The 21,278-nt window shown below is 33.5% G+C and overlaps 4 protein-coding genes across 9 annotated transcripts; 2 read left to right on the forward strand and 2 right to left on the reverse strand.

Annotated features, from left to right (window-relative positions):
- The first annotated feature begins 631 nt into the window (after window positions 1-631).
- Window positions 632-20,217, forward strand: LOC119634605 (suppressor of lurcher protein 1). The gene is made up of 10 exons (XM_038028854.1): window positions 632-704; window positions 781-958; window positions 3,230-3,588; window positions 3,647-3,818; window positions 3,885-3,944; window positions 3,999-4,234; window positions 4,299-4,355; window positions 19,127-19,567; window positions 19,631-19,835; window positions 19,896-20,217. Exons 1-10 carry the CDS (start codon window positions 632-634, stop codon window positions 20,215-20,217), a joined length of 2,103 nt encoding a protein of 700 aa, XP_037884782.1.
- On the forward strand, window positions 1,998-3,297 carry LOC119634690 (myosin regulatory light chain LC-2, mantle muscle). The gene is made up of 5 exons (XM_038028995.1): window positions 1,998-2,114; window positions 2,186-2,404; window positions 2,479-2,598; window positions 2,657-2,793; window positions 2,859-3,297. Exons 1-5 carry the CDS (start codon window positions 2,073-2,075, stop codon window positions 3,031-3,033), a joined length of 693 nt encoding a protein of 230 aa, XP_037884923.1. The 5' UTR covers window positions 1,998-2,072; the 3' UTR covers window positions 3,034-3,297.
- Window positions 6,484-15,309, reverse strand: LOC119634688 (fatty acyl-CoA reductase wat-like). Of its 4 annotated transcripts, none has more exons than XM_038028992.1 (7): window positions 15,229-15,309; window positions 8,852-8,964; window positions 8,535-8,783; window positions 7,576-7,837; window positions 7,311-7,512; window positions 6,746-7,246; window positions 6,484-6,683 (listed from the first exon to the last, which is right to left on the reverse strand). In XM_038028992.1, exons 1-7 carry the CDS (start codon window positions 15,233-15,235, stop codon window positions 6,587-6,589), a joined length of 1,431 nt encoding a protein of 476 aa, XP_037884920.1. In that variant the 5' UTR covers window positions 15,236-15,309; the 3' UTR covers window positions 6,484-6,586. The 4 variants fall into 4 exon arrangements, with proteins under 4 accessions (XP_037884920.1, XP_037884919.1, XP_037884921.1 ...); XM_038028991.1 differs by lacking the exon at window positions 15,229-15,309 and adding an exon at window positions 11,658-11,762; XM_038028993.1 differs by lacking the exon at window positions 15,229-15,309 and adding an exon at window positions 11,168-11,631.
- Window positions 16,303-19,084, reverse strand: LOC119634687 (DNA ligase 3). Of its 3 annotated transcripts, none has more exons than XM_038028989.1 (6): window positions 18,734-19,013; window positions 18,477-18,670; window positions 18,213-18,407; window positions 17,992-18,143; window positions 17,685-17,936; window positions 16,303-17,620 (listed from the first exon to the last, which is right to left on the reverse strand). In XM_038028989.1, the coding sequence occupies exons 1-6, from the start codon at window positions 19,011-19,013 to the stop codon at window positions 16,318-16,320; spliced, it is 2,376 nt and encodes a 791-aa protein (XP_037884917.1). In that variant the 3' UTR covers window positions 16,303-16,317. The 3 variants fall into 3 exon arrangements, with proteins under 3 accessions (XP_037884917.1, XP_037884918.1, XP_037884916.1); XM_038028990.1 differs by having other exon boundaries at window positions 17,992-18,407; window positions 18,477-18,584; window positions 18,647-18,670; window positions 18,734-18,799; XM_038028988.1 differs by having other exon boundaries at window positions 17,992-18,407; window positions 18,734-19,084.
- Window positions 20,218-21,278: the final 1,061 nt, after the last annotated feature.

A 21,278-nucleotide genomic window follows, 5' to 3' on the forward strand; every position in this document is an offset into this window, starting at 1 on the left:
CTCCTAGAAACGCGGCGGGCATATAAGTACGTTATATAAATTTTACCTTTTTTCAAAGAACTCTCTATTATCGCTAGCGTAGAAATACCTTTAAAATAGTTATGTTCAGTACGCGGTTTTGCTTGTTAATGATTAACACGATTCAGACACGATTTCATCTGCCAATCACTATACTTTCAATGCCAATGCCCTTGCAAGGAATAAGGTTAAAGCAGTTGATGAACGCACCGTAGTTTGTCGATGTTAGTAACGATAGGAACGCATACATAATGAATGGATACTGATGAATTAGGTAATTACGATACGACCTCAACTATGCACTAATATGTCCTTTGTTTTACTTTATAATAAGCATAGCGTGTATGTAGGTTATATGCAAAGTTTTGCATCTGTTTTGTTTATATTCCACTGTATGCATATATAAAAAACGACTGTTCACTTTGTTTACCGTTATCACCTTTTTTGCACACAGCATCCTTAAATACATAAACCGATTGTTCATCTATTTAAATCAGTTGTCGCGCGGACATTTGGGCGTGAAGTTTAATATTAGTAAAGAAAACACAAGTTTATTTTTAATCTAATCTTTATAATTTAATCTAAAAACGAAAAGAAACAAGAAACAAAAAAAATGAAATTTGAAATATATCTTACAAAGTTAATTTTACTACTTAGCCAAGTAAAGGCTTCAAATCTCTACTTAGGTGAGTTTGATAATATGTTCGCTGGCATTAGAAAAAAAAAATCGTACCATCAAATTCACTTAATACTCGACTTTAGAATGCTCTTGCCTCTATGCCCAGGATCGTAATAGTACTGCTGCACAGACATCGTCAGAAGTTGTATTGAATGCCTCAATGGCCCGTCATGCTAAAAATGGTTGTTATTTGATATTCATTGTGGGTACCAAGGAGGAAATTGTCACATTCCGCTTCAAAAAAGTACAGTTAAGGCCTCAGTAAGTACATTGCATAGACAAGCAATTCTTTTCCTATCGTAAATAAATAAATTTATGTAAAATTTATACAAATGTTAAGTCATAAATTTCGGATTGATTGAGAAATTTGCATTCGATTAACGGAAAATAGAATTTCTGTTCATTTTACTAGAAAAGTTTACTCGTTTTCCTTGTGCGTAAATCAATTTAAAAATGGAAATTATCGTATCGAAGGAATTCATTATTTAAACAATAATAATGCTCTCGTTCTCTTACACTTATTTGTAATTGTAAATTCATATATTCTTATGAGGTGCCTTTGTGCCTCATCTACATTAGTCAATCTCTTATATGAAATATCTTAAATGAATCTACTTTGTAATGAATTTATGTTTAAACACGAAAATCTTTCTTGCAGCTGTGATGGGACATCAATTTTTGCAAGAAGCTACCGTAGCACTAATTTGGAATGGTAGACACAAACCGAACATACTTTTTAAGATAAGATGAGACAAAAATTCGAATAAACACTTTGTACAAATATTTGCTAAACGACTATTTACACGACTTTATAATATTTATTGAGTTATAGGTTATAAAGGAAATCAAAGCCTGCCGCTAATGTCATGCCCACATATCGTGGAAAGATACAAAATTCAATTTTCGTTTACTTTCACGGTATAATCATAAATTAACCATAACAAAATTCTTTGACGAAAGACAAAATCCAGAATATCTGAATCCAATTAAAAATATGGCAAATTGACATTCATCTTAATCTGAGCAAAATTGTTGGCCGCAGGGGCAAGCAACCGTATGTTGGGTATGTAGCAGAAGCGCTTTTACTTCGAATGATGAGAAATTAAAACGTTTGTGTAAATGAATGATTTTATTAAATAGCAATGTAGATGCATAACTATGCATGTGAAAAAATGCATATGGATGGATTTTTTCTCTTCACATAGGAAAAAAAAATTTTTTCCGATTTTTCCTCTGAAATGATTTATAAAACCACTGACAAGCGGAAAAATAATTTTCAGTTAATTTTCGGCAACGCCCCGATAAGGAAGTTGAAAAGAAAACTGCAGGAAAAAGGTTTTAAAAAAAGATACAAAGTCTTAGTGGAAAAAACGAAATGTCCGGTGAGCATGCCATCCCATATGATGAATTGGAAAGGGTACGTTACAAAAAGAATTTAAAGATGAACATATTTGTCAATGAAGTGCATAAATTACGTTTCATAAATAGCGTCGCAAAGCGGCAAGCGCAGCCCGTAAAGCTTCTACATATACTCCGGCTGAACCGGTAATTGAGTCTGAAGCTATGGCGGCTATACATGAAATTTTCAATCCCAAACTAAAGTTGCCGCAAACGACTGGGCCATACCGTCCACCCAAAGTGGTAAGCGCAAATCACCTTGTATCCGTACAAGATCTGGATATTAGAAAATTGGCTGAACTTAAAGAAGTGAGCGTCCAAGATCAGATCTTTTTAATTGAAAAATACTTTGATAATATTTTTGTTCTACGAATATGTAAAAGGCTTTCCTATTATTTGATACTGATGGTGACGGTTTAATAAGTAAAGAAGATTTAAAAATGACTTTTGGTGCTTTGGGTAGTCAAGTTGAGGACGATTTTTTAGAAGAAATGCTTAAAGAGGTAAAGCAACAGAAAAATATTAACTCTTTTAAAAGTGAATAAACAAATTTTAAAAAAGGCCAAAGATCCTTTGGATGTTGATGCATTTTTGGAACTTATGAGCCAACGTACCGTTGAATTGGATCCGGAAGATGTTTTATTAGAGGCTTGGAGTAAGTGGGATTTATATGGTACAGGCCGAATAGAACAAAGAAAGTGAGTACTTCGAAAGAACAAAAAAAAGAAGGAATAGCTTACCAACATTTGCCAATATCTTGTAGGATTTATGAAGAGCTAACCAATTTCGGAGATAAAATGTCAGTGGCCGAGGCAAAAGAGGCTTTACGTTATGCGCCATTAATTAAACCAAAAAGTCTAGATGACCCGCCCATGATAGATTATCCCGCCTTTTGCCGCTTATTGAGCGGTTTAAGAAAACGTGAAGAGCCTCAATAATTCAATCTTATCATAAATTAACTTTAAAAGAAAAAAATGGAAATCAAATTCGTATTTAAAGTTAAATAAAACAAAATTATTTGCGCATAATAACTATGAAAAACGTGTATTCTAAGTTTGCACTTAAAAAAATTGGCTGCAAATCAAAAATTTTTACCGTTGCATTACTGTGTTCTTTTTTTTCATTCACTTGCAGCTGTTTGGACTACATCGAGATTTTTCCATACCTTCGTGAACCGGTTGTTGAGAACATAACTATGGCAGAATATATGTATTGCAATTATAGTCAATCATTTGTACCCTCACAGCCAACGCCGTCGTCAAACTTTGACAGCATTAATGACAAACGCCTGGCCAATTTATCTAGTACGACCCAAATACATATCACAACTACGAGGCCCATGTTTCTTTCGCCTACTCACGAGTTTATTTATAGCTCGCATAGAATTCTAGCCATACGTGTACGCTTCAATAAATCATCATTACCTGGTGCAAAACGATTAATCAATAATTGGCCTCTGCAGCTAACAGGAGAATATAGATTTTTGAAGAAAGGTTAACATTTTAAGAAAAATTAAATTTAAAGAATATCTCCAGTTTTTCGTGATTATAGAACATTTTCAAAACGATGGTCGTTTAATAAAGAATTCGTATTGTGATTACTATTTCTTTGCCAACCCCGAAAACTCTTACGAAGCATTAAAAGTGTGGAAATACTTTCACTCTCCGCGTTTTCCCGCCAAATATCCGGCCCACATAAAGTGCTTCTACAAATTTATTGGAAGGTAAAGCTGAAACATATAAAAATGAAAAGCAAATCAATTAGAAATTCTTTAAACTTCTTCTTTCAGGCGCAATAGCCACGTGCAAGTATCGTTTGAAGAAATAAATATACCGAAGGGAGAAAACGGGTAAATTTCTTTTCGTAATGATTGACTTTGCTTCTTAAGCTTATTGCATTGCAGTTGCGACTTAGATAAATTAATTATTTACGATTCGGAATCGGCCAACACTAATAAGATAGTCGATGTTCTTTGCGATTTTCCACCTTCAAAAGTGTTTCTAAGTTCTGGTCCCGACTTAGTAATTGAATTTAACGCGAGTTCCAACACAACAGCTAAAGGCTTTAGAGGAAAATTTCGTTTCCTACACAATGAAGTACTCATATTTATTGATACGCAGCGATATGTTAACGCAACAGGTGCGTAACAATCAAAATAAACGTAAACTTTTTTAACATTTATTGAGAGTCTTTTATGTTTCAGAAAGTAATCAAAATCGAATACCAGACTATGAAAATGAAAAAATTAGAAATACTCAAGGTAAGTGCTGTAATTACTATTCCGCTGTATACATAGTTGCACATACAATTTTACAAATTTAAAGTATATAATAAAATACATTTTTTTCTATTGGTGCATTTTGCAATACTTGAAATATCATAAACAGCTTTGATTTGTGTGTACAGAACGCTGTACAGCAAACTAAATATGGAACCCGTAATACATTCATAGTCCGTTAGAAATTCTGTGTACATCTACGAAAATTTGCTGGATATGATGTAAATGTTCTCAATTGATGTTTTAACTAACACTAACTAAAATTCACTCCCGAGGGTACTAGAAGTACGCTATACATTTTGCGAATTTATGCATTAGGCTACACTATGCAGCCTTTCAAACAAGCCTTGACTATTTATTTGTCTTTGACTTTTTCTTTCTTTTTTACAAGTTTCAGAGCAAGTAATCAGAGCAATAGTATTATATTCCGAATATCACTTTACTAATTCCCCGCAGTATTATTGTATTCGAATCTGTTGTATTTGTTGAACTGATTTTTTTGGGTATACAGCGACAAACATTTTATATCGAGTAATGTCGGTTATATTTTTCTGAGAAGTCTGCGAATTAATTGTTGTTAACCATAAACGTTAAGGAGTTTTTAACTTTACTTGTTTACATTTCGCATTAATTCTTACTAAATTTACTTTATTGTTATCAATTTTTCCAACAGCGACACCCATAGTTTTGTTTGCTCATGGGAGTCTATTGTGATTTCCCATTTAACTCAATGGTTATGCCTTTGAAATAACAATCATCCAAGACAACATGATTATATTGTGTTGCGTGGCAAATCAGAAAAGATCTCAAAGAATTAAAAAAAAACAAATTGGATGCCTGCTATAATCGAAGAAAAAATTGAAGAAATGTAGCTAAACAAAAATGAAAAATCTATCATCTATAATACACGTAGATCTATCTGTTGGTAATATTATTTTATCTTTGCTAACTTAGTTATTGCGCTTTCATTTCCACTGTGTATACGATAATTTGACCTTAATTTCGAACGGATACGGAAATGAGTTTCAACCAAGAATGTCGTCGTTATATTAAATGTTGTGTTCAAATATGAACGAAGAAAATTGCTCGTCTCTTGTTCTGCAGTCAAAATAGACCTTTACATTAACTTCGTATGGTTTTGTTCTCTTTTTTATTTCCCGTAAAGTTTGCACACAAACACATTCTTACTCAAGGATGTAAACATCGAACGCTCTTCCTTTTAGTGGCTGCGTTTTGTGAGTGCGTATAAAGCATATAAAAATTGTCAACATCCAATTTTGCCATTCAGTACGTGTTACTGTGGCAAACGATACGATACGGTTCAGTAGAAAAATTCCCAAAAATTTCTTCAAAGTTGTACATTATACAAATAATATGCGCAGCACATTATATTCACAGAAAAGTTGTCTGTTATATGCAACAAAAAGACAGAACCAATGATATATCTTCAATTTGCTAACAGCAACAGCAGCTACGTTACTTACAATCAGTGCAATTCTAATATTCATGCAAATGCTGTATCAACCGGTGGTTCCGGCGCATCGTATTTATGGTGCGCAAAATTCTCTATGTTTACACGCAAAAGGTTCGATCTTCAATCAAAACAATACAAATACGTCAAATTATAGTAAGTAAATTACTTGAGTGGTGTGTGAAAGAATTTAAATCTTTGATATCATTGAAATATTTTTTTTCTTCGAATGAAGCCTAACTCTGAAGTTGAGGTTGAGGTTTAAGACACATACAATAGCTGGTACAGATTTCATATTTTTTAAAATAAGGCATGATGTAGGGAGTGTACGAAGTGTCCGGTCCACTCGTGTTAGAATCCCTGTCCTACAAGGTTCGCCTTGGTGATATGAGACCAGTGCAATGAATTTCGTTAAAACATATCAAAAAGTGTGTGCTATTGGCTGGGCACGAAAATGTAATATTAAATGAAAAAAGATTCTGAATCGATCATTATAATTGGCTAAGTCGCCGGAATGCTTCGGAATGTTAAAAATATTCACACAAACTTCAGATGATTTGGGGTTTAAAAATCAAAACTTGTTCACTTGCAACTATCACTTTTCATAACAATTTTTGTAATTTTAATATTGCATTGATTTTATTGATCTCACAACCCATCTTGTACAGAAAAATATAAAAAGTAAAAACTAGTTTTTTGCACAAATCCACCAAATGAAAAAATTATTATTTGCTAGGTGGTATTAGGTAGAAGGAAACACAGAATTGAAAATCGTCCAAAGAAGCCAAAAAAATGTTGCGCATACGAAGCTATGGACCACAAAATTCAAGATATATAACCTAAAAGTTAAAGTTAAAATGAAATTGTGAGAAAAGAACAATTAACTAAAGTCTTTTTTTACCTCCTCATCAGCTTTTTTGCCTTCGGTATAGTGTCGGGTTCTTCCTTTGCCAAATATTTGCGCATGCCTACTAAGCTATTGACGGCGTATTGAGACCAATCAAAAGAGACCATATCGAAATTATACAACCGCTGATCTTGTGAATTCATTAAACTCCATAAATATTTCGTATTGCTAGTATCAAAAGTCCAAGAATTTTCAGTAAAATAACGCAAATAACTGGAAGTTTTATGGATCTTTTGATAAGTTCTTGTCATACGACGTTTTCGACCCATCGACAGTAAAATCGTGTCTATTATATAACCAGGTACGGTATGGTAAACGAAGCATAAAAACTTATAAATCCAATAAGTTTCGGTGCATAGTAGGAAAGGATACCAAATCATACTAGCCAGAGGAATCTTTCTACCATACCCCTCAACGAAACTTTTATATGTAGTCCATTTTAGGGTGTTGCTCTCATCAGGCACCAAATTGTAAATGGGCGGTTTAAGTGACGGTCTATCAAGAAAATAGTCGCTTAAAATAAAAATAAATTTTATATAAACTTTTGTTGCGTATTCACATCTGCGTTATGTCGGTGGCGGTATGCCAAGCGCCAGCCATAATCATGTTGACGCAATAATCTACGGGTACTAAGCCAGCATTGGAGGAAGCTCGACAATAAATGACTCTGAGAACCCCAAGAGCGCCACCATAGATTATACTAGTTGGTCCGTATAAATTGTCTATCCAGCCCGGCACGGGCTCATTACTCGTTGGTATGACTAAAATCAGTGCATATAATTATTTAATTTCATTTCTAGCTCAATCAAAATTTTCGAACTCACTTATACCCGGTCGAAATATACATATTGGTAGCGTATTGCCTAGTTTGAGTACGGCTTCTTCAGCCACGGATTTTGTATAACAATAAGTATTGGGGAATTTATTAACCAACTTTGAATGCATGCTATCCAAGGCGGCGTCATTTACTTTTCCTTTGATTTTTAATAGTTCCTCTGCGGTTATACCCAAACGGTCAGTGTAATAAGTCTCTTCGATATGAAAATCTAAACAATTAGCAAAAGCGGATGAGACGTGCACAAATGCCTGCATAAGAATAGAAATAAATAACAAAATTAAATAGTATGTGGAAAAATCTATTAACTATTAAACTTTGATTCCAATTATATTAATTATGCGCACTACGTCCAAACGCAGACACATTGCACACATTTTTGTGTTGTGAAAAAAAAAAACTCTCATATCTCTCTTAAAAATTGTCGGAACGTATATTTGCTTCGTAGACTTCGGTATAAACAAAACCTACTGCTTACTACTATCACAAATAAATAAATATATGGGACAGAGTTTTGAGCAATAGCAAGATTTTTTAACTCGTTTTTACTTTCAATTATCCAATGTGTGATTAGCGAAAACCACCAACAAAGAAGTTTATCTGCAATAAATTTTCTTATATTTCGCGGCTAGGTAACGCACTCTTGAGCAAGACCGGCCAATCGGTTTTGTTATTGAAGTAATAACCCAGAGTGTATATATATTCATAAAAGCAAGTGAACAAACAATTTCATGGATATAAAATACGATTTGCTTTATGCTTACATATCATGCGAAAACCGTTGATATTAGATTTCAAACGAATGCAATCCATTTTCGATGTTAAATTTTCCTCTTTTTCTCTCTCTCTCAAACTCACTCATTCTTTCTTTCTTTCTTTCTTTGTTTAACCTATGTTAAATCCACTTAATATTTCAGCATATAAAAAAAAGGAAAAAAGTTTACCTACTTTTAATTTTTTCATTTCTTTGGCTAAATTCAATAAATCAACGGTTGCCTGCACATTAACACTGATCGCATTGCTTAGTGGTTCATTAAATCGCACTGTAGCCGCTGTATGTATGATTACATCGCAGTTTTCAATAAGCTCTTGCCGATCGATATTCGTCATGCCTAAATTGTTTAGCATACAATCACCAGCTATCGCTTTAATATATTTAACGGGATCGTTATGGAGTTTAAGTAACTTCTCAAACAGCTGCAATTAGGCAAATAATTTCTGATAAAATGTTTTTAATTTAAGATGAATTGTAGCAAACCACTTACGTGATCTTTAAATATATGTGGGATACGCTCATTTATATCTTTCCCGGCTTTGGGTCGCACCAACACATAAATTCTTTGAATCTGTGTGGTACGTAACAGCTTCTCAATAAGCACTGAAATGATCACATTACGATAAAAAGATTAACAACTCATTTAAGTTTAGCTTAGGCAAGATTTTATTATAAGCTTGTTGTGTTGCTTCAACAAACTGCCAAATATATTTCACAAAATATTTCTAAAAAAGTAAATTTATATAAATAGAATACAATTAAGCAGATCCTTCGTATTGGTCGGCGAATTTTTTTTAATCCTTTAGAGATTACGACGTGATGTTCGCCCAAGTTTATCATGACACACTTGAAGAGGGTTTGCGATTTATTAAAATTCGTATTCCGCGACAACAACTGGTTCACGTCTGCTTGAGCTAATTAAAAATCGGATGAAAAATATCCTATTTATTGTACAAGGTTCACAATATTCCTGTGCCGACAAGATGCAAAAGTAGGGCGAGGGAGTTGGAATTTGTCCTCAACTGACCCTCTGGAATTACGAGAAAATCTGATACGTATACCGCTATTTTAGCTACAAAGCAAACCTTTGAGACCCATAAAGTAGAATTTATTAATTAAACTTCTTTCGTTGTGTCTTTTTGCCAAGGTTCTCTATGATATATAAGAAACTTATCTTATACCAAAGCGTATAGAAACGTTTGTCCTGAGTCTTCAAATATCAAAATTATTCGTTAATTGTAAAGGACTAAAATTTTGCATTTACTGTACTGTAGAATGAAGCAGTATTAGTCGCACTGTTTATATTTGGGATACCAATGTCTGTCTCGTCTTTAGTAGTTATCCCTTGCCAAAAATAATAAACGAGAATGCAGAATCCGTTTGTATCGCGAGTTAGAATAACAATGTACGAAATACAGTGAACGAAAGTTATTTGCTGACTCTTATAGAAGTAACATATTTTTTTCATTATCTTTAATTTCCTAAGCAGTCTATCATTGCACCTATTGGATAGAGAGGGCTTTTCGGCTTTACGTCTGTTGACGAACAATACAGTCGCTTCTTTAATTTGGAACACGCTATACCAAGTTTTGCTTTACCCTTTAACACTTTTAGGCTATTATCAGAATATACGTATCACACGAATCCTATCTTGTAAAAGAGTCATCAGGACAGGTAACAATCATTTCATTAATGGCACCAGCACAAATAAAATAATACATTATTGAAAAAATACAAACAATCGCAAGTCCTAATCATTAACTAAACTAAATAATGGCATCTGCGCACATGCGACGCTTATGACATTGAAAGCTACGCGGTTAAGAAGATTACACAAAAATGATAGGCAATAAATTTCTAAATACTTTTTATTTACCGTAATTCTAAAGAAAGGCGCGATATTTCTGGTTCTGTTTATAAACAAAGTTCATACACTAGCACATAATATATAATACATCATGAGACATGCGGGAATGTGCTTTACGAAATTGACACAAAGCCGCAAAAAACATCACCTTGTACTTTGAGTTTCATTAACATCATTTATTTAAAACGTTAATCGAACTCAAGATTATAATTAATGAGAAACAATAAAACGTAATAATTGACTTTTCGTTTGGGGATTTTTAAAAATGAACTAAAGAATACATAGATACATTTAACTATATGAATCAATTAATGAGGTAAAAAAAGTGGAAAATTTATTTCTTCTCACTTATTGTATTAACATACAAACTTAAAACAGATTTAAAAGTTTGTTGACTAGCTGTGGAAGTAAATGATTTGAAACGACTTTTTGCAAATCAATTATCGTTAGTTCAATCTTATATTAAAGATTAAACGGATTTTTTTTATTATTATTAATTACATCCTACACTACCTCCACGCATTTTTACTTGCACTTATACTGCAAGTGCGGATATACGGACTTATGTGACGCCCAGAAAAACTTAATAAAAACCGACCTCTAATAAAACCGGTCTACGCGTCGGGCTATCTGTTAGTCTGGGAATCTAATATCGGTCCAGATACTTTAGCCTTCAATTTACATATTTTTCAATAAAAGACACATTGAAGACATTTGTTAACATATAAGGGTACTCATGAGAAATTATTGTGAGACAAAAACATTTCGTGATGAGAGTTGATCCATAAGTAATTTGTCAGTAATATAACGTAAAAAAATTAATTGCACCAAATTTTTAAAAATAGGCAACAAAGTCTAGCTTTTAGTAACTTATGATCAATGAATAATAATAAGGTTTTTGACAAGAAATTTCATTTTGCTACACTCTTCACTACTCACTCAGCTTGCGTTTTGGGCTTCCTCGGGTAGGAGGTAAAAGTTTTTGAGAAAATTTGTAAACAGAAAATAATCTCCCTTCGTCCGCTGCATTGGCGATATGGTCAATGTATATGGCATTCTTTTAATAAAGAATCTATGCACATTTCCCATTTTTTTACACAATGATTTCCTCTATGTTTTGTTCGTTGCTTTATTATCGAAAGTAGGAGGAATTTGTTGGTTTTAAAATTATTACAACACTTTATGGTTGGTTTTTAAATTAATGGGATAATTAATTTTTAAAATTTTCGTTGCTGTTGTATTTTGTATCTGCGTTTATTTTCTTAATTTTTCTTAATTGGTTGGCAGAGCTTTTAGAAATTTCAGAATATTAATAGTTAAAAAAAATATGAACATAAACATGTTATGTAAACATGATCAATTGGAAAGCCAAATAAAATAGCGAAAAGTTTTTAACTCGATATTACTTTTATATCAATATCTTACACACCTTTCCCTAAAAATCCTGTTCCGCCAGTTAGAAAAATCGTTTTATTTTTAAAAAACTTTTGAATATTTGAGGAGTCCATTGTGATTCTTTTTTAATTAATTTATTATTAGCCACTTATTAGCAGGGTTTTGGTTTTTTCTTTCTTAAAAAAAAAAAACAACAAAAATTTCTTGTTTATCCGCCGCAAGCTTGTCAAAAATTAAACGGTCTCGCTTCAGTTAAAACACAAATAGAATCAGTTTTTGAAGTGATAACTGCTTATATATGCACACATCAGCATAAACACTTACTCTCACGAACACACATACGCATGTCTAGAGACGAAAAGTTTCCCGAAACGAAAGTAAAAAATTTAGCTAAACACACAATAAATCCTAAATATAACACAAGTAGGTAACCCAAGCTGCATGTCTCACACACTTACAAACTGCTCGCTAACAGTATCAAACCGTCAAGCGTAGCGTTAATAACAATAGCAGCACTAGTTAAATAACACAACTAGCTACTTTGGATTGTTTACGACTACGACTGCGCTTATGTCTAACAATAACAGCAACGGCTCCGCTTACTACAAGAACAACATTCCATTGCCCCATGCTCCATAATTTTCCACACTCAATGACGTTATTCAGAAAACACTGGATATTCAGATACACAATACAAGCATACATACACAGGTGAGCATGTTTGAAGAAATACGAAAAGAAGGCAACACAACAATCTTTAACGCAATAAAAAAGCGGGGGCCATGTAACTTCAGCATCTATGTAGAGATGCTCAGAAAAATTCCGCTGCGATTTGCGGCTTATATCAGATTGCATACACTATCTGTATAACTGGTACAAGCGTAAAAATAAGAAAACTCTACAATCGTCAAATATACGAAAAATTTGCGTTGTGCCTCAACCGACACATTGACACAACTGGCATGACCAATTTAAGTTCCTTCGTTTCGTAAACGCCGACTGACTGCTTCTGCTCCCCTAATTATGGATGATGTCATGGAAAAGTTGGATCATCAAAGATACATTGGAAGAAAAGTTAAAGAGAAAATTGCAGAAGGAAATTTACAATACCATCATCAACACTACTCTTCCATTAACCCTCTATTAACTCCACCTTTATATCCAACAAATGTTGAGAAAACCAAGATGCAAACAATTTCGAGAATTCGCCTTGGTCATACAATTGCAACTCACCAATGGATCTTGAAGAAGTCTTCCTCCCCAATTTGTGGACAAACTCTCACTATGAAGCACATTCTCTGCGACTGCCATAACTTTTCCTTAGCTAGAAGTCTAACCTTTGGACATTCTAAAATCAGCTTCAGAACCGAATATCAATTCTATATATTACTTTATTAGTACTACCAAGCTCATTATCTAATGTACATTTATTTATATTAGACCCGATAGCCTGTGCTGCTAGTGCTCAATGTCTTTTTTTTTTAGTCTAAGAATTTATTTCATTAGTCTAAAATTATAATAATAATAATAATAATAAGTTTGTGCGAATGTATCCAACACCAAGAAGAACTTGAGATGGGCCTACCTTTTATCAGCTTGACTGCCCGCCGTCCGTCCGTCTTGTTTTCTTGTGTTCAAACTACAGACCGCATTTTTGAGGACATATTTTTTGTTGCTTTGGAAATAACCATTAGTTCATAAGTTAGAGTCAGACAGATTAATTTAAAAGTTTGGCAAACGATAATAAAAAAATATCATCCCACGACATCGACAACGTTCCATTCGTCATTATATGGCGACGAATTATCACTTTTCAAGCAGATTACATCACTGTTCAGGCCATCAATATATATTATTGTCACTATTTCATACTATGAACACGTTAACAAGTATATGGATCTTTTATCAAAAAGTTTATATAAAAGTGTATATTTAAAAGAATGTTTATTGATGTACATGTAAAAATTACTTTTCTTAGATATGTAAAAAAAATTTTATATTTGGTAAAATACGCATGCACAACTCGTGATTATTATTAAAACTCATCTTTAGACCGCATCATTCGACACGATGATATAATACCGCTATCGTGCAGCAAAATTTTGTCAATTTTATGATTGAAAAGTAATGAAAAACACAATAGTACAGAACAAAAAAACATTTGTCGCAGGAGTTAATGTTTTTTCTGCCAAACAACAATAAAAACAAATCTCACTAACTAATACGTAATCATATATATATGAAATAAACTAAAATGATAACGGTAATGATGACTTTTTGCGTATTGCCTCGTGTAAACGTTTAAAAGCACACGTCTAAGTCCTCGCTTTACTAACTAATGGAGGCAGCATTCGATGTCTTCTAAATCGCAATTTAGGTCTCGATACATATTGCCAAGGGCTACTAACACTTAAAACCTCTGAAAAAAACCATAACGATATAAATGTAGCACGAAAGCTTTGTCTAGGGTAGTGCGAATAACTATCGAAGTCAAAAAGACAGAGAATGTTTCGATAGAGTCATTTTGCAGATCCTAAATACGATTGTATCGATTATTTGGCTCATATTTTCTAGCTATAGGTTTTCAAATACTGCACGCTTCATGCGACTGCTTTCATAGGTATTGCATTTACGTTTTTTAACCTTGCAAATTGTTTGCCAAAGATAGTATTTAAAGCTGAAATTGTGCTTTTAAAGAAGTTAAAATTTATTTAAAATAAGGATATATGTGAAATATTTTCCACAGAAAAATGCCTTTTTTCCTTTGAAATCGTTTCATACGTCGTTGTTTGTCATAAACTTATGATAAACGTGTGTTAACAACATTCATGTTAAACGACCAGGACCCGCCAGAGTGGCCAAGAAGAGTCTCGACTAACAACAACTCAATGGCCATGAGTTCAAAGATCAAGTGTGGTAAAGTTTTCAATTAAGCCTGCTAGGCTTAGATGTTAGTGCTTTTAAAGACTTTTGCATTAGAATTTGTTCTAAGGCTAAATTAATAGTAATAATATATCGTACGTACATACAAGCTACGTAAAACCCACGATATTGAGGAATACTACTTGCCCATTTCGGTCTCCACATTAATCATGAACCACGCTTAAACTCTGAAATCATAGCCATTTTTATATCTTGTAAAGCGCACATGCAACAGATTATCGAAGTATCCGTCTTAAATAAGCAATATGAACTCGGGCATAATTATTTTATATACCTAGCGTTTAGCTAGTCTTTCTTTTAACAACATTCGATTAGCCGAATAGATTCAATTTCTTTTAAATTTCTCCATAATGAATAATAAGACTAATAACAGCTTAGTAATGTGACATTAACGATAAGTTCACTTCATGTGCATTTCTTAAAACTAAAGATTTCGCATAGCGTTTTTCTAGTTATTGGACATAACGGCTTTCTCGGAAGGTCAATATATATATATAAGAAATATATATTAACGAAAAATCATGCATTCATGCTTTTTTAATGTACGTAACAGCCCAAGTTCAATCCGTGGAATTAAGCCGCTAAACTGGCAGACACTACGCATTGGCAATGACAGTACACACTGGTTTACACATTTCATTTTACAAGTATAGCAAGCTTACTGCCCATCGTGTTTGTTATATAAGTCAACAACTAAATCATTTATTGATTTCCTCCTTAAAACCAGCTCCCACATGTTAACGAACATTAATGCGGGCTTCTTATGCGGAATTTCACGTTTAACGAAGAAATTATTATATGCCATAGCCCGTCTATAAAACAGATAAATCGCGAAAAAGAACAATAAAAATAGTTCTGATCACATATTAATCAAGATCAAATGTATTGAAATCACACCCGTCAGTAGATAAGCGAATCTAGAACCTTTTAATTTCGCGCCACTTGTTCAACTGAACTGCTATGCGGGTATAAGTATAAAAAACTTTTCAACCTCGTCCATTTTTCTGATTAGTTTCTAATATAAATAGAGTTTAACACTAACACGTTCTATATATGTTCAGAATACACAGTTGAATGTCGATTTATTTGCTCTCCCTCACTACAATATACATATTCTAATGACCCTTGATGAATTTTCATTTAAGAAGAATACCAAAAAATAGAATAGTATAAAGTTGGTGTAGTTTTTATCAAGCAAATCAAAAATGCTAATCTTATCGACAGTAGTGCGTTTCATTCATTAGGAAAGATTGTTAGCATACAAATTTGCAATATTACCTTACACTTAAAATACAAAGCATTGTTTTCTATTATTCAGCTGAGAGAACATTTTTCCATTAAGTGTGAAAATGAAAAAATCTCTTGAACGTATAGAAACCGTATAAATGTACAGCCACTTCTTCGATACATAATATCTTTCTTTTGATTTTTTTATGGCTCAATGCAATTTGAGTAAAATTATATCTCAAGTCACAACTAATATATTCCCTTAAATATTTAATTTCATTTTCGAAAACTGGTTGTCTGTGGTAATCTTCCAGAGTTTTTCCCAATTAATTCAGGCGCCAGTTCGACTCACTGCAATAACCACATCTGCATGCAATAATTCGTCGCTGAATTTTTCAATATAAGCTTTATTGTATTCTTATTCATAGTTAACAACAAATAAGAAGTAACAAATATATACTAAAACAAAAATCCCATTTTTTCTCCATTCAATCGTAAAGAATTTTAAATTCGATGCAAAATACTCATCTTATAAAAACTGCATAAAAGGGATACATTTGCAAAGATTTTCGTTCTAAGGAATCTTCTAACCATTTAATATTTAAATGTCGACAAAACGGGTGAAATTTTAACCGACTATCTTTTAACTTTATTGAAGCCGTGGAAGTTTCATGAAAAGCCACGTTAGCTACTTTCGTGTCAAAAGTAACGGAGCCGCCATTACCTTTGAAATTTACAATAACATCTTCGGATTTCAATTCATCCGAAAAGTAGGCAACTAGACCTTTAAATAAATCGCTGTCTAATTTGTATTCTTTCACTTCAACCTTCGATTGTTTCTGTTCTTCGCTTGTTATCTTACGTTTTCGATTTTTATCAACGCAACCCTCTAGATTGCTTTCATTTAGTTCTGATCTCTTAGGCGAAGTTTTTGTGAAAACATCTATCGCCGTTTGTCGTTTCACACCTGTTTTCGTTTTTAGACATTTTGGCCTTAAAAAATCTTTAGAATCTTCTTTACAATCTCTTTCCGATATTTCACCGCGAGTATTGTCAATATTGCTTGATGGTATGCTTAACTTTTCATTTATGACGATGTCATTTGTGGGTTGATCACAATGTTTTAGCAGTAAATCTACATTAACATTATTTTTAGATGCCTCGTATAGCTCTTCTAAATGTTTTAAATCAGTCGCTTCTTTGGCAGTTTTATCATCTCTTAGACGGGTTATGCGTGGAAAACGAATAGATATTCCAGCAGTAGTATTTTCTCCCGATTTCGTAAACTCTGCTCCTGTTATTTCCCATACAGGCATTTGAAGCGGATCCTTAGCTACAAAATCAGGTAGTAAAGATTTACTACACAAAAGCCATGTAGGTACTCGGTATGGATTGGATCGTTCCATCAGCTTTAATAGCTCATCATGCATATCTAAACGGGCGTTGTCGTCCAATCCAGTGTGTACCTTTGTTACCGTCTTCCACAAAAAATCACGGCTATCGTAACAGCCCATCAGAAAAATGCTAAGAAGCCCTCCTTTTTTACCAGAGCCATATGAAGCGCCCAGCACCACTAAATCCGCACTGTCAGCCATTTTGCCTTGGTACAAGTAATCTTTCTTTACCTTAATCCAACCTCGCTTACCCGGTTGATAAGTGCCACAAGGATCTTTAAGAACGACTCCCTCCAGATGAGCTTTTAACACTTTCGCAACCATTAAAGCCAACTCGTGTTTATTTTTCAAGAAGTGAATTTCAGATAATTGCACATATGATTTAAGAGGTTTGATATTGTCTTCCAATATTTTACGACGGTCTTGGAAAGATCTAATAAAAGAAAATATTTTAATAAGAAGCGATCTTTATTCTCATGCATATGTTGGAAACTTACAAGTTCGTTAAATCCTCTCCTTTAAAAAGCATGCAATCAAAAACAAACAAGCATACGACGGCATTTTGAAATTTCTTCTTTTTATGAGCACCCAGCGTACCGAATGGCAATAGTTCATTTGTAACTGTGTCAACCAATATAATTTCTGAGTCCAAAATCATATCGCCAGAACAAGGAAAGGCTTGAGGTATAAACTCTTTAAAGCGCTTTACCTTGTGCTCCATAACCGGCTTTAAGTTACGACTAAAGAAACTAAAAATTCGAAACGGTGGAATAAGAGAAATATTCTTTTTAGGACAGAGAGTACCGGAATTCGTCATTGCCTTGTCTATGTATTTGAACACGTTCACCATCATACTTGATCTCACTAAAAAGCCCATTAGGACATTTCTTAAAAGCGTCTTCTACTGAATTGCAAGCATTTGCTAGCATGGGAGAAATGGGAACCATTACTTTCACCTGCCCAAAGCGAATGTACGTAAATTTATTTGTATATACTACTTTTTTGAACATTTTCGAGGAATTTACTTTTCTTTCTTTTGAACTCATTAGTTTAGCCTCTGTTTTTCTGTTTGTTGTCGGGACCGTTAGGCTAACTTGTTCAACCACAGATTGCAAATTACGCGTAACCTGATATGTTGGATAAGCCGTAGGTCCAAAAGCAGCTAAAACATGACTTGCTTTCGCGTTCATTCTAAGATCCTGCTTAATAATACGTATAACCTGATGCACAACAAAATTATATGTATCTAAATAAACATTTTCTTTCTTTAGTAATTCACTTGAGTTTACTGTTTTTAAGTCTGCACTTGTACTTTGATTACACAACTGCTTTAGAAGTTCAGTTTGCTCATCCTCTTTTGTAAGTTTAGTAAGTTCTTCCAGCAGCTCGTCCACTTCCTGTAAATACAAGCTGCTTATAGACTGAGGCACGAGTTTAGCAGATAATGTGAAGTATTTACTTAAGATCTCTGAAATATCGCCATCTAAAAGACATGTGGACATTTGTATTCAATCCAAAAAGTTTATATTGTCTATTTCTTACTTACTTTGCTCCAAATCGTGTTGCATTATTTGGGGATCGATGTTAAAAAGACGCGAAAACAACTTGAGCATTTGCTTGTTTTGTAAGTTATACACTCGCTGAGAGTCGGATGGTATTAACATCCTCATCCACACCAGTAAATCACCGTTGAAACCTATATGATTGCTACCATGCTCAAAGAAGTCTTTTAGAATTTTAGCTTTATTCAAATAACTGCTTTCCTTGGCCACTTTTTCGCAGACATTGGCAAAGACAAATAAACGATTGTCTTCTACTTTCCACATCTTGAAGCATATATGCCGGATTTTCTTGCAAATCTATAACCACATAATATCACCTAACATTAATCAAAAACAATCAATTTCTAACCTATTTATTTACTATTTCACAATTTCAGGTGACTGTAAATTCATGTACGATTCGAACTTAAATAAGACGGGCATTTTTGACACTAATCAGCTGTTTACGATACAACACATTAGGTTAGCAGAAAATAACATTTTGTTTCGCGCAGTGGAACCAATAGAATGTACTTATGAATTCTACGGCCAACGCGAGGAAAGAGTTCAAATCAAATTCTTAGATTTTAATATCCCCAGTGAATCGCAAAATTCTCCCAATTGCTATGCAAATAATTCATTACAGCTGTTAACTGATGTTAGGGGGAGCAAATACGAAGTGACAGACATGTATTGTGGACGATTTCTACCAAAACCGATAATGTCAAAAGGTACAAAATTAGCGCTACAATTTGTAGGAAAATATCCAATTTCTCAATACGACGACAACGGCAAAGGGATTTATTACGGTTTTAAAGCCGAATACCGATTTTTAACAAGTAAGTGTTATACGATATTAATAGCGGTAGAGGGAGGAATGTACAAAACCAGTTTCCGCGCAGATTATGGCGTAATCAGCGGCCACCAGTTGGGGTACGACTGCATTTTTACTTATAACAGCACAAAAAAGAAAAGTGGTTTATTCATGTCCCCTAATTTTCCCGGATTTTATCCTCAAAATATTATATGCCACTTCTATTTTTACGGAGACTTGCAAGAACGAATTCTTATACAATTCGATATCTTTGACGTGGAAGGTATAGGGAGGTAAGGTGATTATGTAATATAACAAATATCAAACAATGTAATTTTTCGTTATTGTTTTAGTTGCGAGTATTTGACGGCTAGTGATTACGTCGAATTTTCTAATTTTATGAGCACAGATCGTAAATATCGGAAATTTTGTGGTAAACGTGAGAAATTCAATATACGTTCGGATGACCGCTTCTTTCGAGTATCACTCTACACCAACGATCGCTTCGATCGTAGTGGTTTTCGGGCTTATTACTCCTTTGAAAGCAAAGCAAAGTCATCGGATAACACTTCAGCCCAAGGTTTTATGATTTCGCACGCAAAATGTTCAAAATTAACTGCTTACTTTCAAATAAATAGACTTATTTTCATTACGTTACTTTGTTCATTGTATTAAATTAAAACTTTTCAGGCTATGAATGCCATTTCAAGAAATAAAACAGTAATATCACTCAGTAACTTCATTTTTTACATAGAAACAAATGTAAGTCACAATTAAAAAAAAAATAAATTTATGCATCACCTTCATGGGTCGTCTTACATATTTCAACACATTTGAACACAATTATCCCTGAATCTGACCCAATTATCACATAGAAACATTTCCTTTTAATATTGTGGGTCTCCATTAAAGCCATTACTTTAAATCCTAGAAAATGTAATTGGTATTTAATTTTACCGATGTTGTTACGCACAAAATTCATTATTATTTTTTCATTTATTCCTAGTAGAATGCATATTATTAAAAGATTTGGCAACCATATTTTCTGCTATCGCTTTTGCTCTGCGCACTGTCTTAAATTGCTTTTGTAGTCCCATTCGTAAACAAAAATTGCTGTAATTAATACTTAAATAAAAAAAAAGCAACGAATAGTTTACAAAAGAAGTAATCAAAGAACACTAACAAGTTCATTTTCGATTTAATTTTAAAATTTCAAAAAGCTTTAACTCTTCATTATTGAACGAAAATCATATCAAATCAATAGCATGAATTATCATCTCAAAGGGAATAATTATTCTATTGGGATTGTATCCATTGTCAAAGCCTTTAGAAAATTTCCCTTAAAAGAAGTGTTGTTTGTCATAATTTGTGTAACCTGTGGTTTTATGTAAATAAGCTTACAGCCGACAACCCTAACGAAAGAGAAAATAATATCCGAACAGCAACTCTGCAACTCTATGATATGAAAGCCTATGAAGGGAAACTTGGAAAAAAATCTATCAGTAGAAAAATAACGTGGAGAGGAGATTTCTTCACTTTTTCAATACTCTCACAGCCTCTCTGTCTCTCTCTTTCCGACAGGCGTTGTATTTTCCGCTTACTTGGCAGCATCGCAGAATTCGTAGAATTGCGCTGGCATTGGTATTGTCAATGAATGATTTGTTTGCTCTGAGAGGATTTCTTTTAATTTTAAAAAGAGGCAAGGAAGTAGGGAGAAATATGAATATAAATCTAAA

Source organism: Glossina fuscipes, unplaced genomic scaffold (genome assembly GCF_014805625.2).
Source record: "Glossina fuscipes isolate IAEA_lab_2018 unplaced genomic scaffold, Yale_Gfus_2 3, whole genome shotgun sequence".
Lineage (NCBI taxonomy): Eukaryota > Metazoa > Arthropoda > Insecta > Diptera > Glossinidae > Glossina > Glossina fuscipes.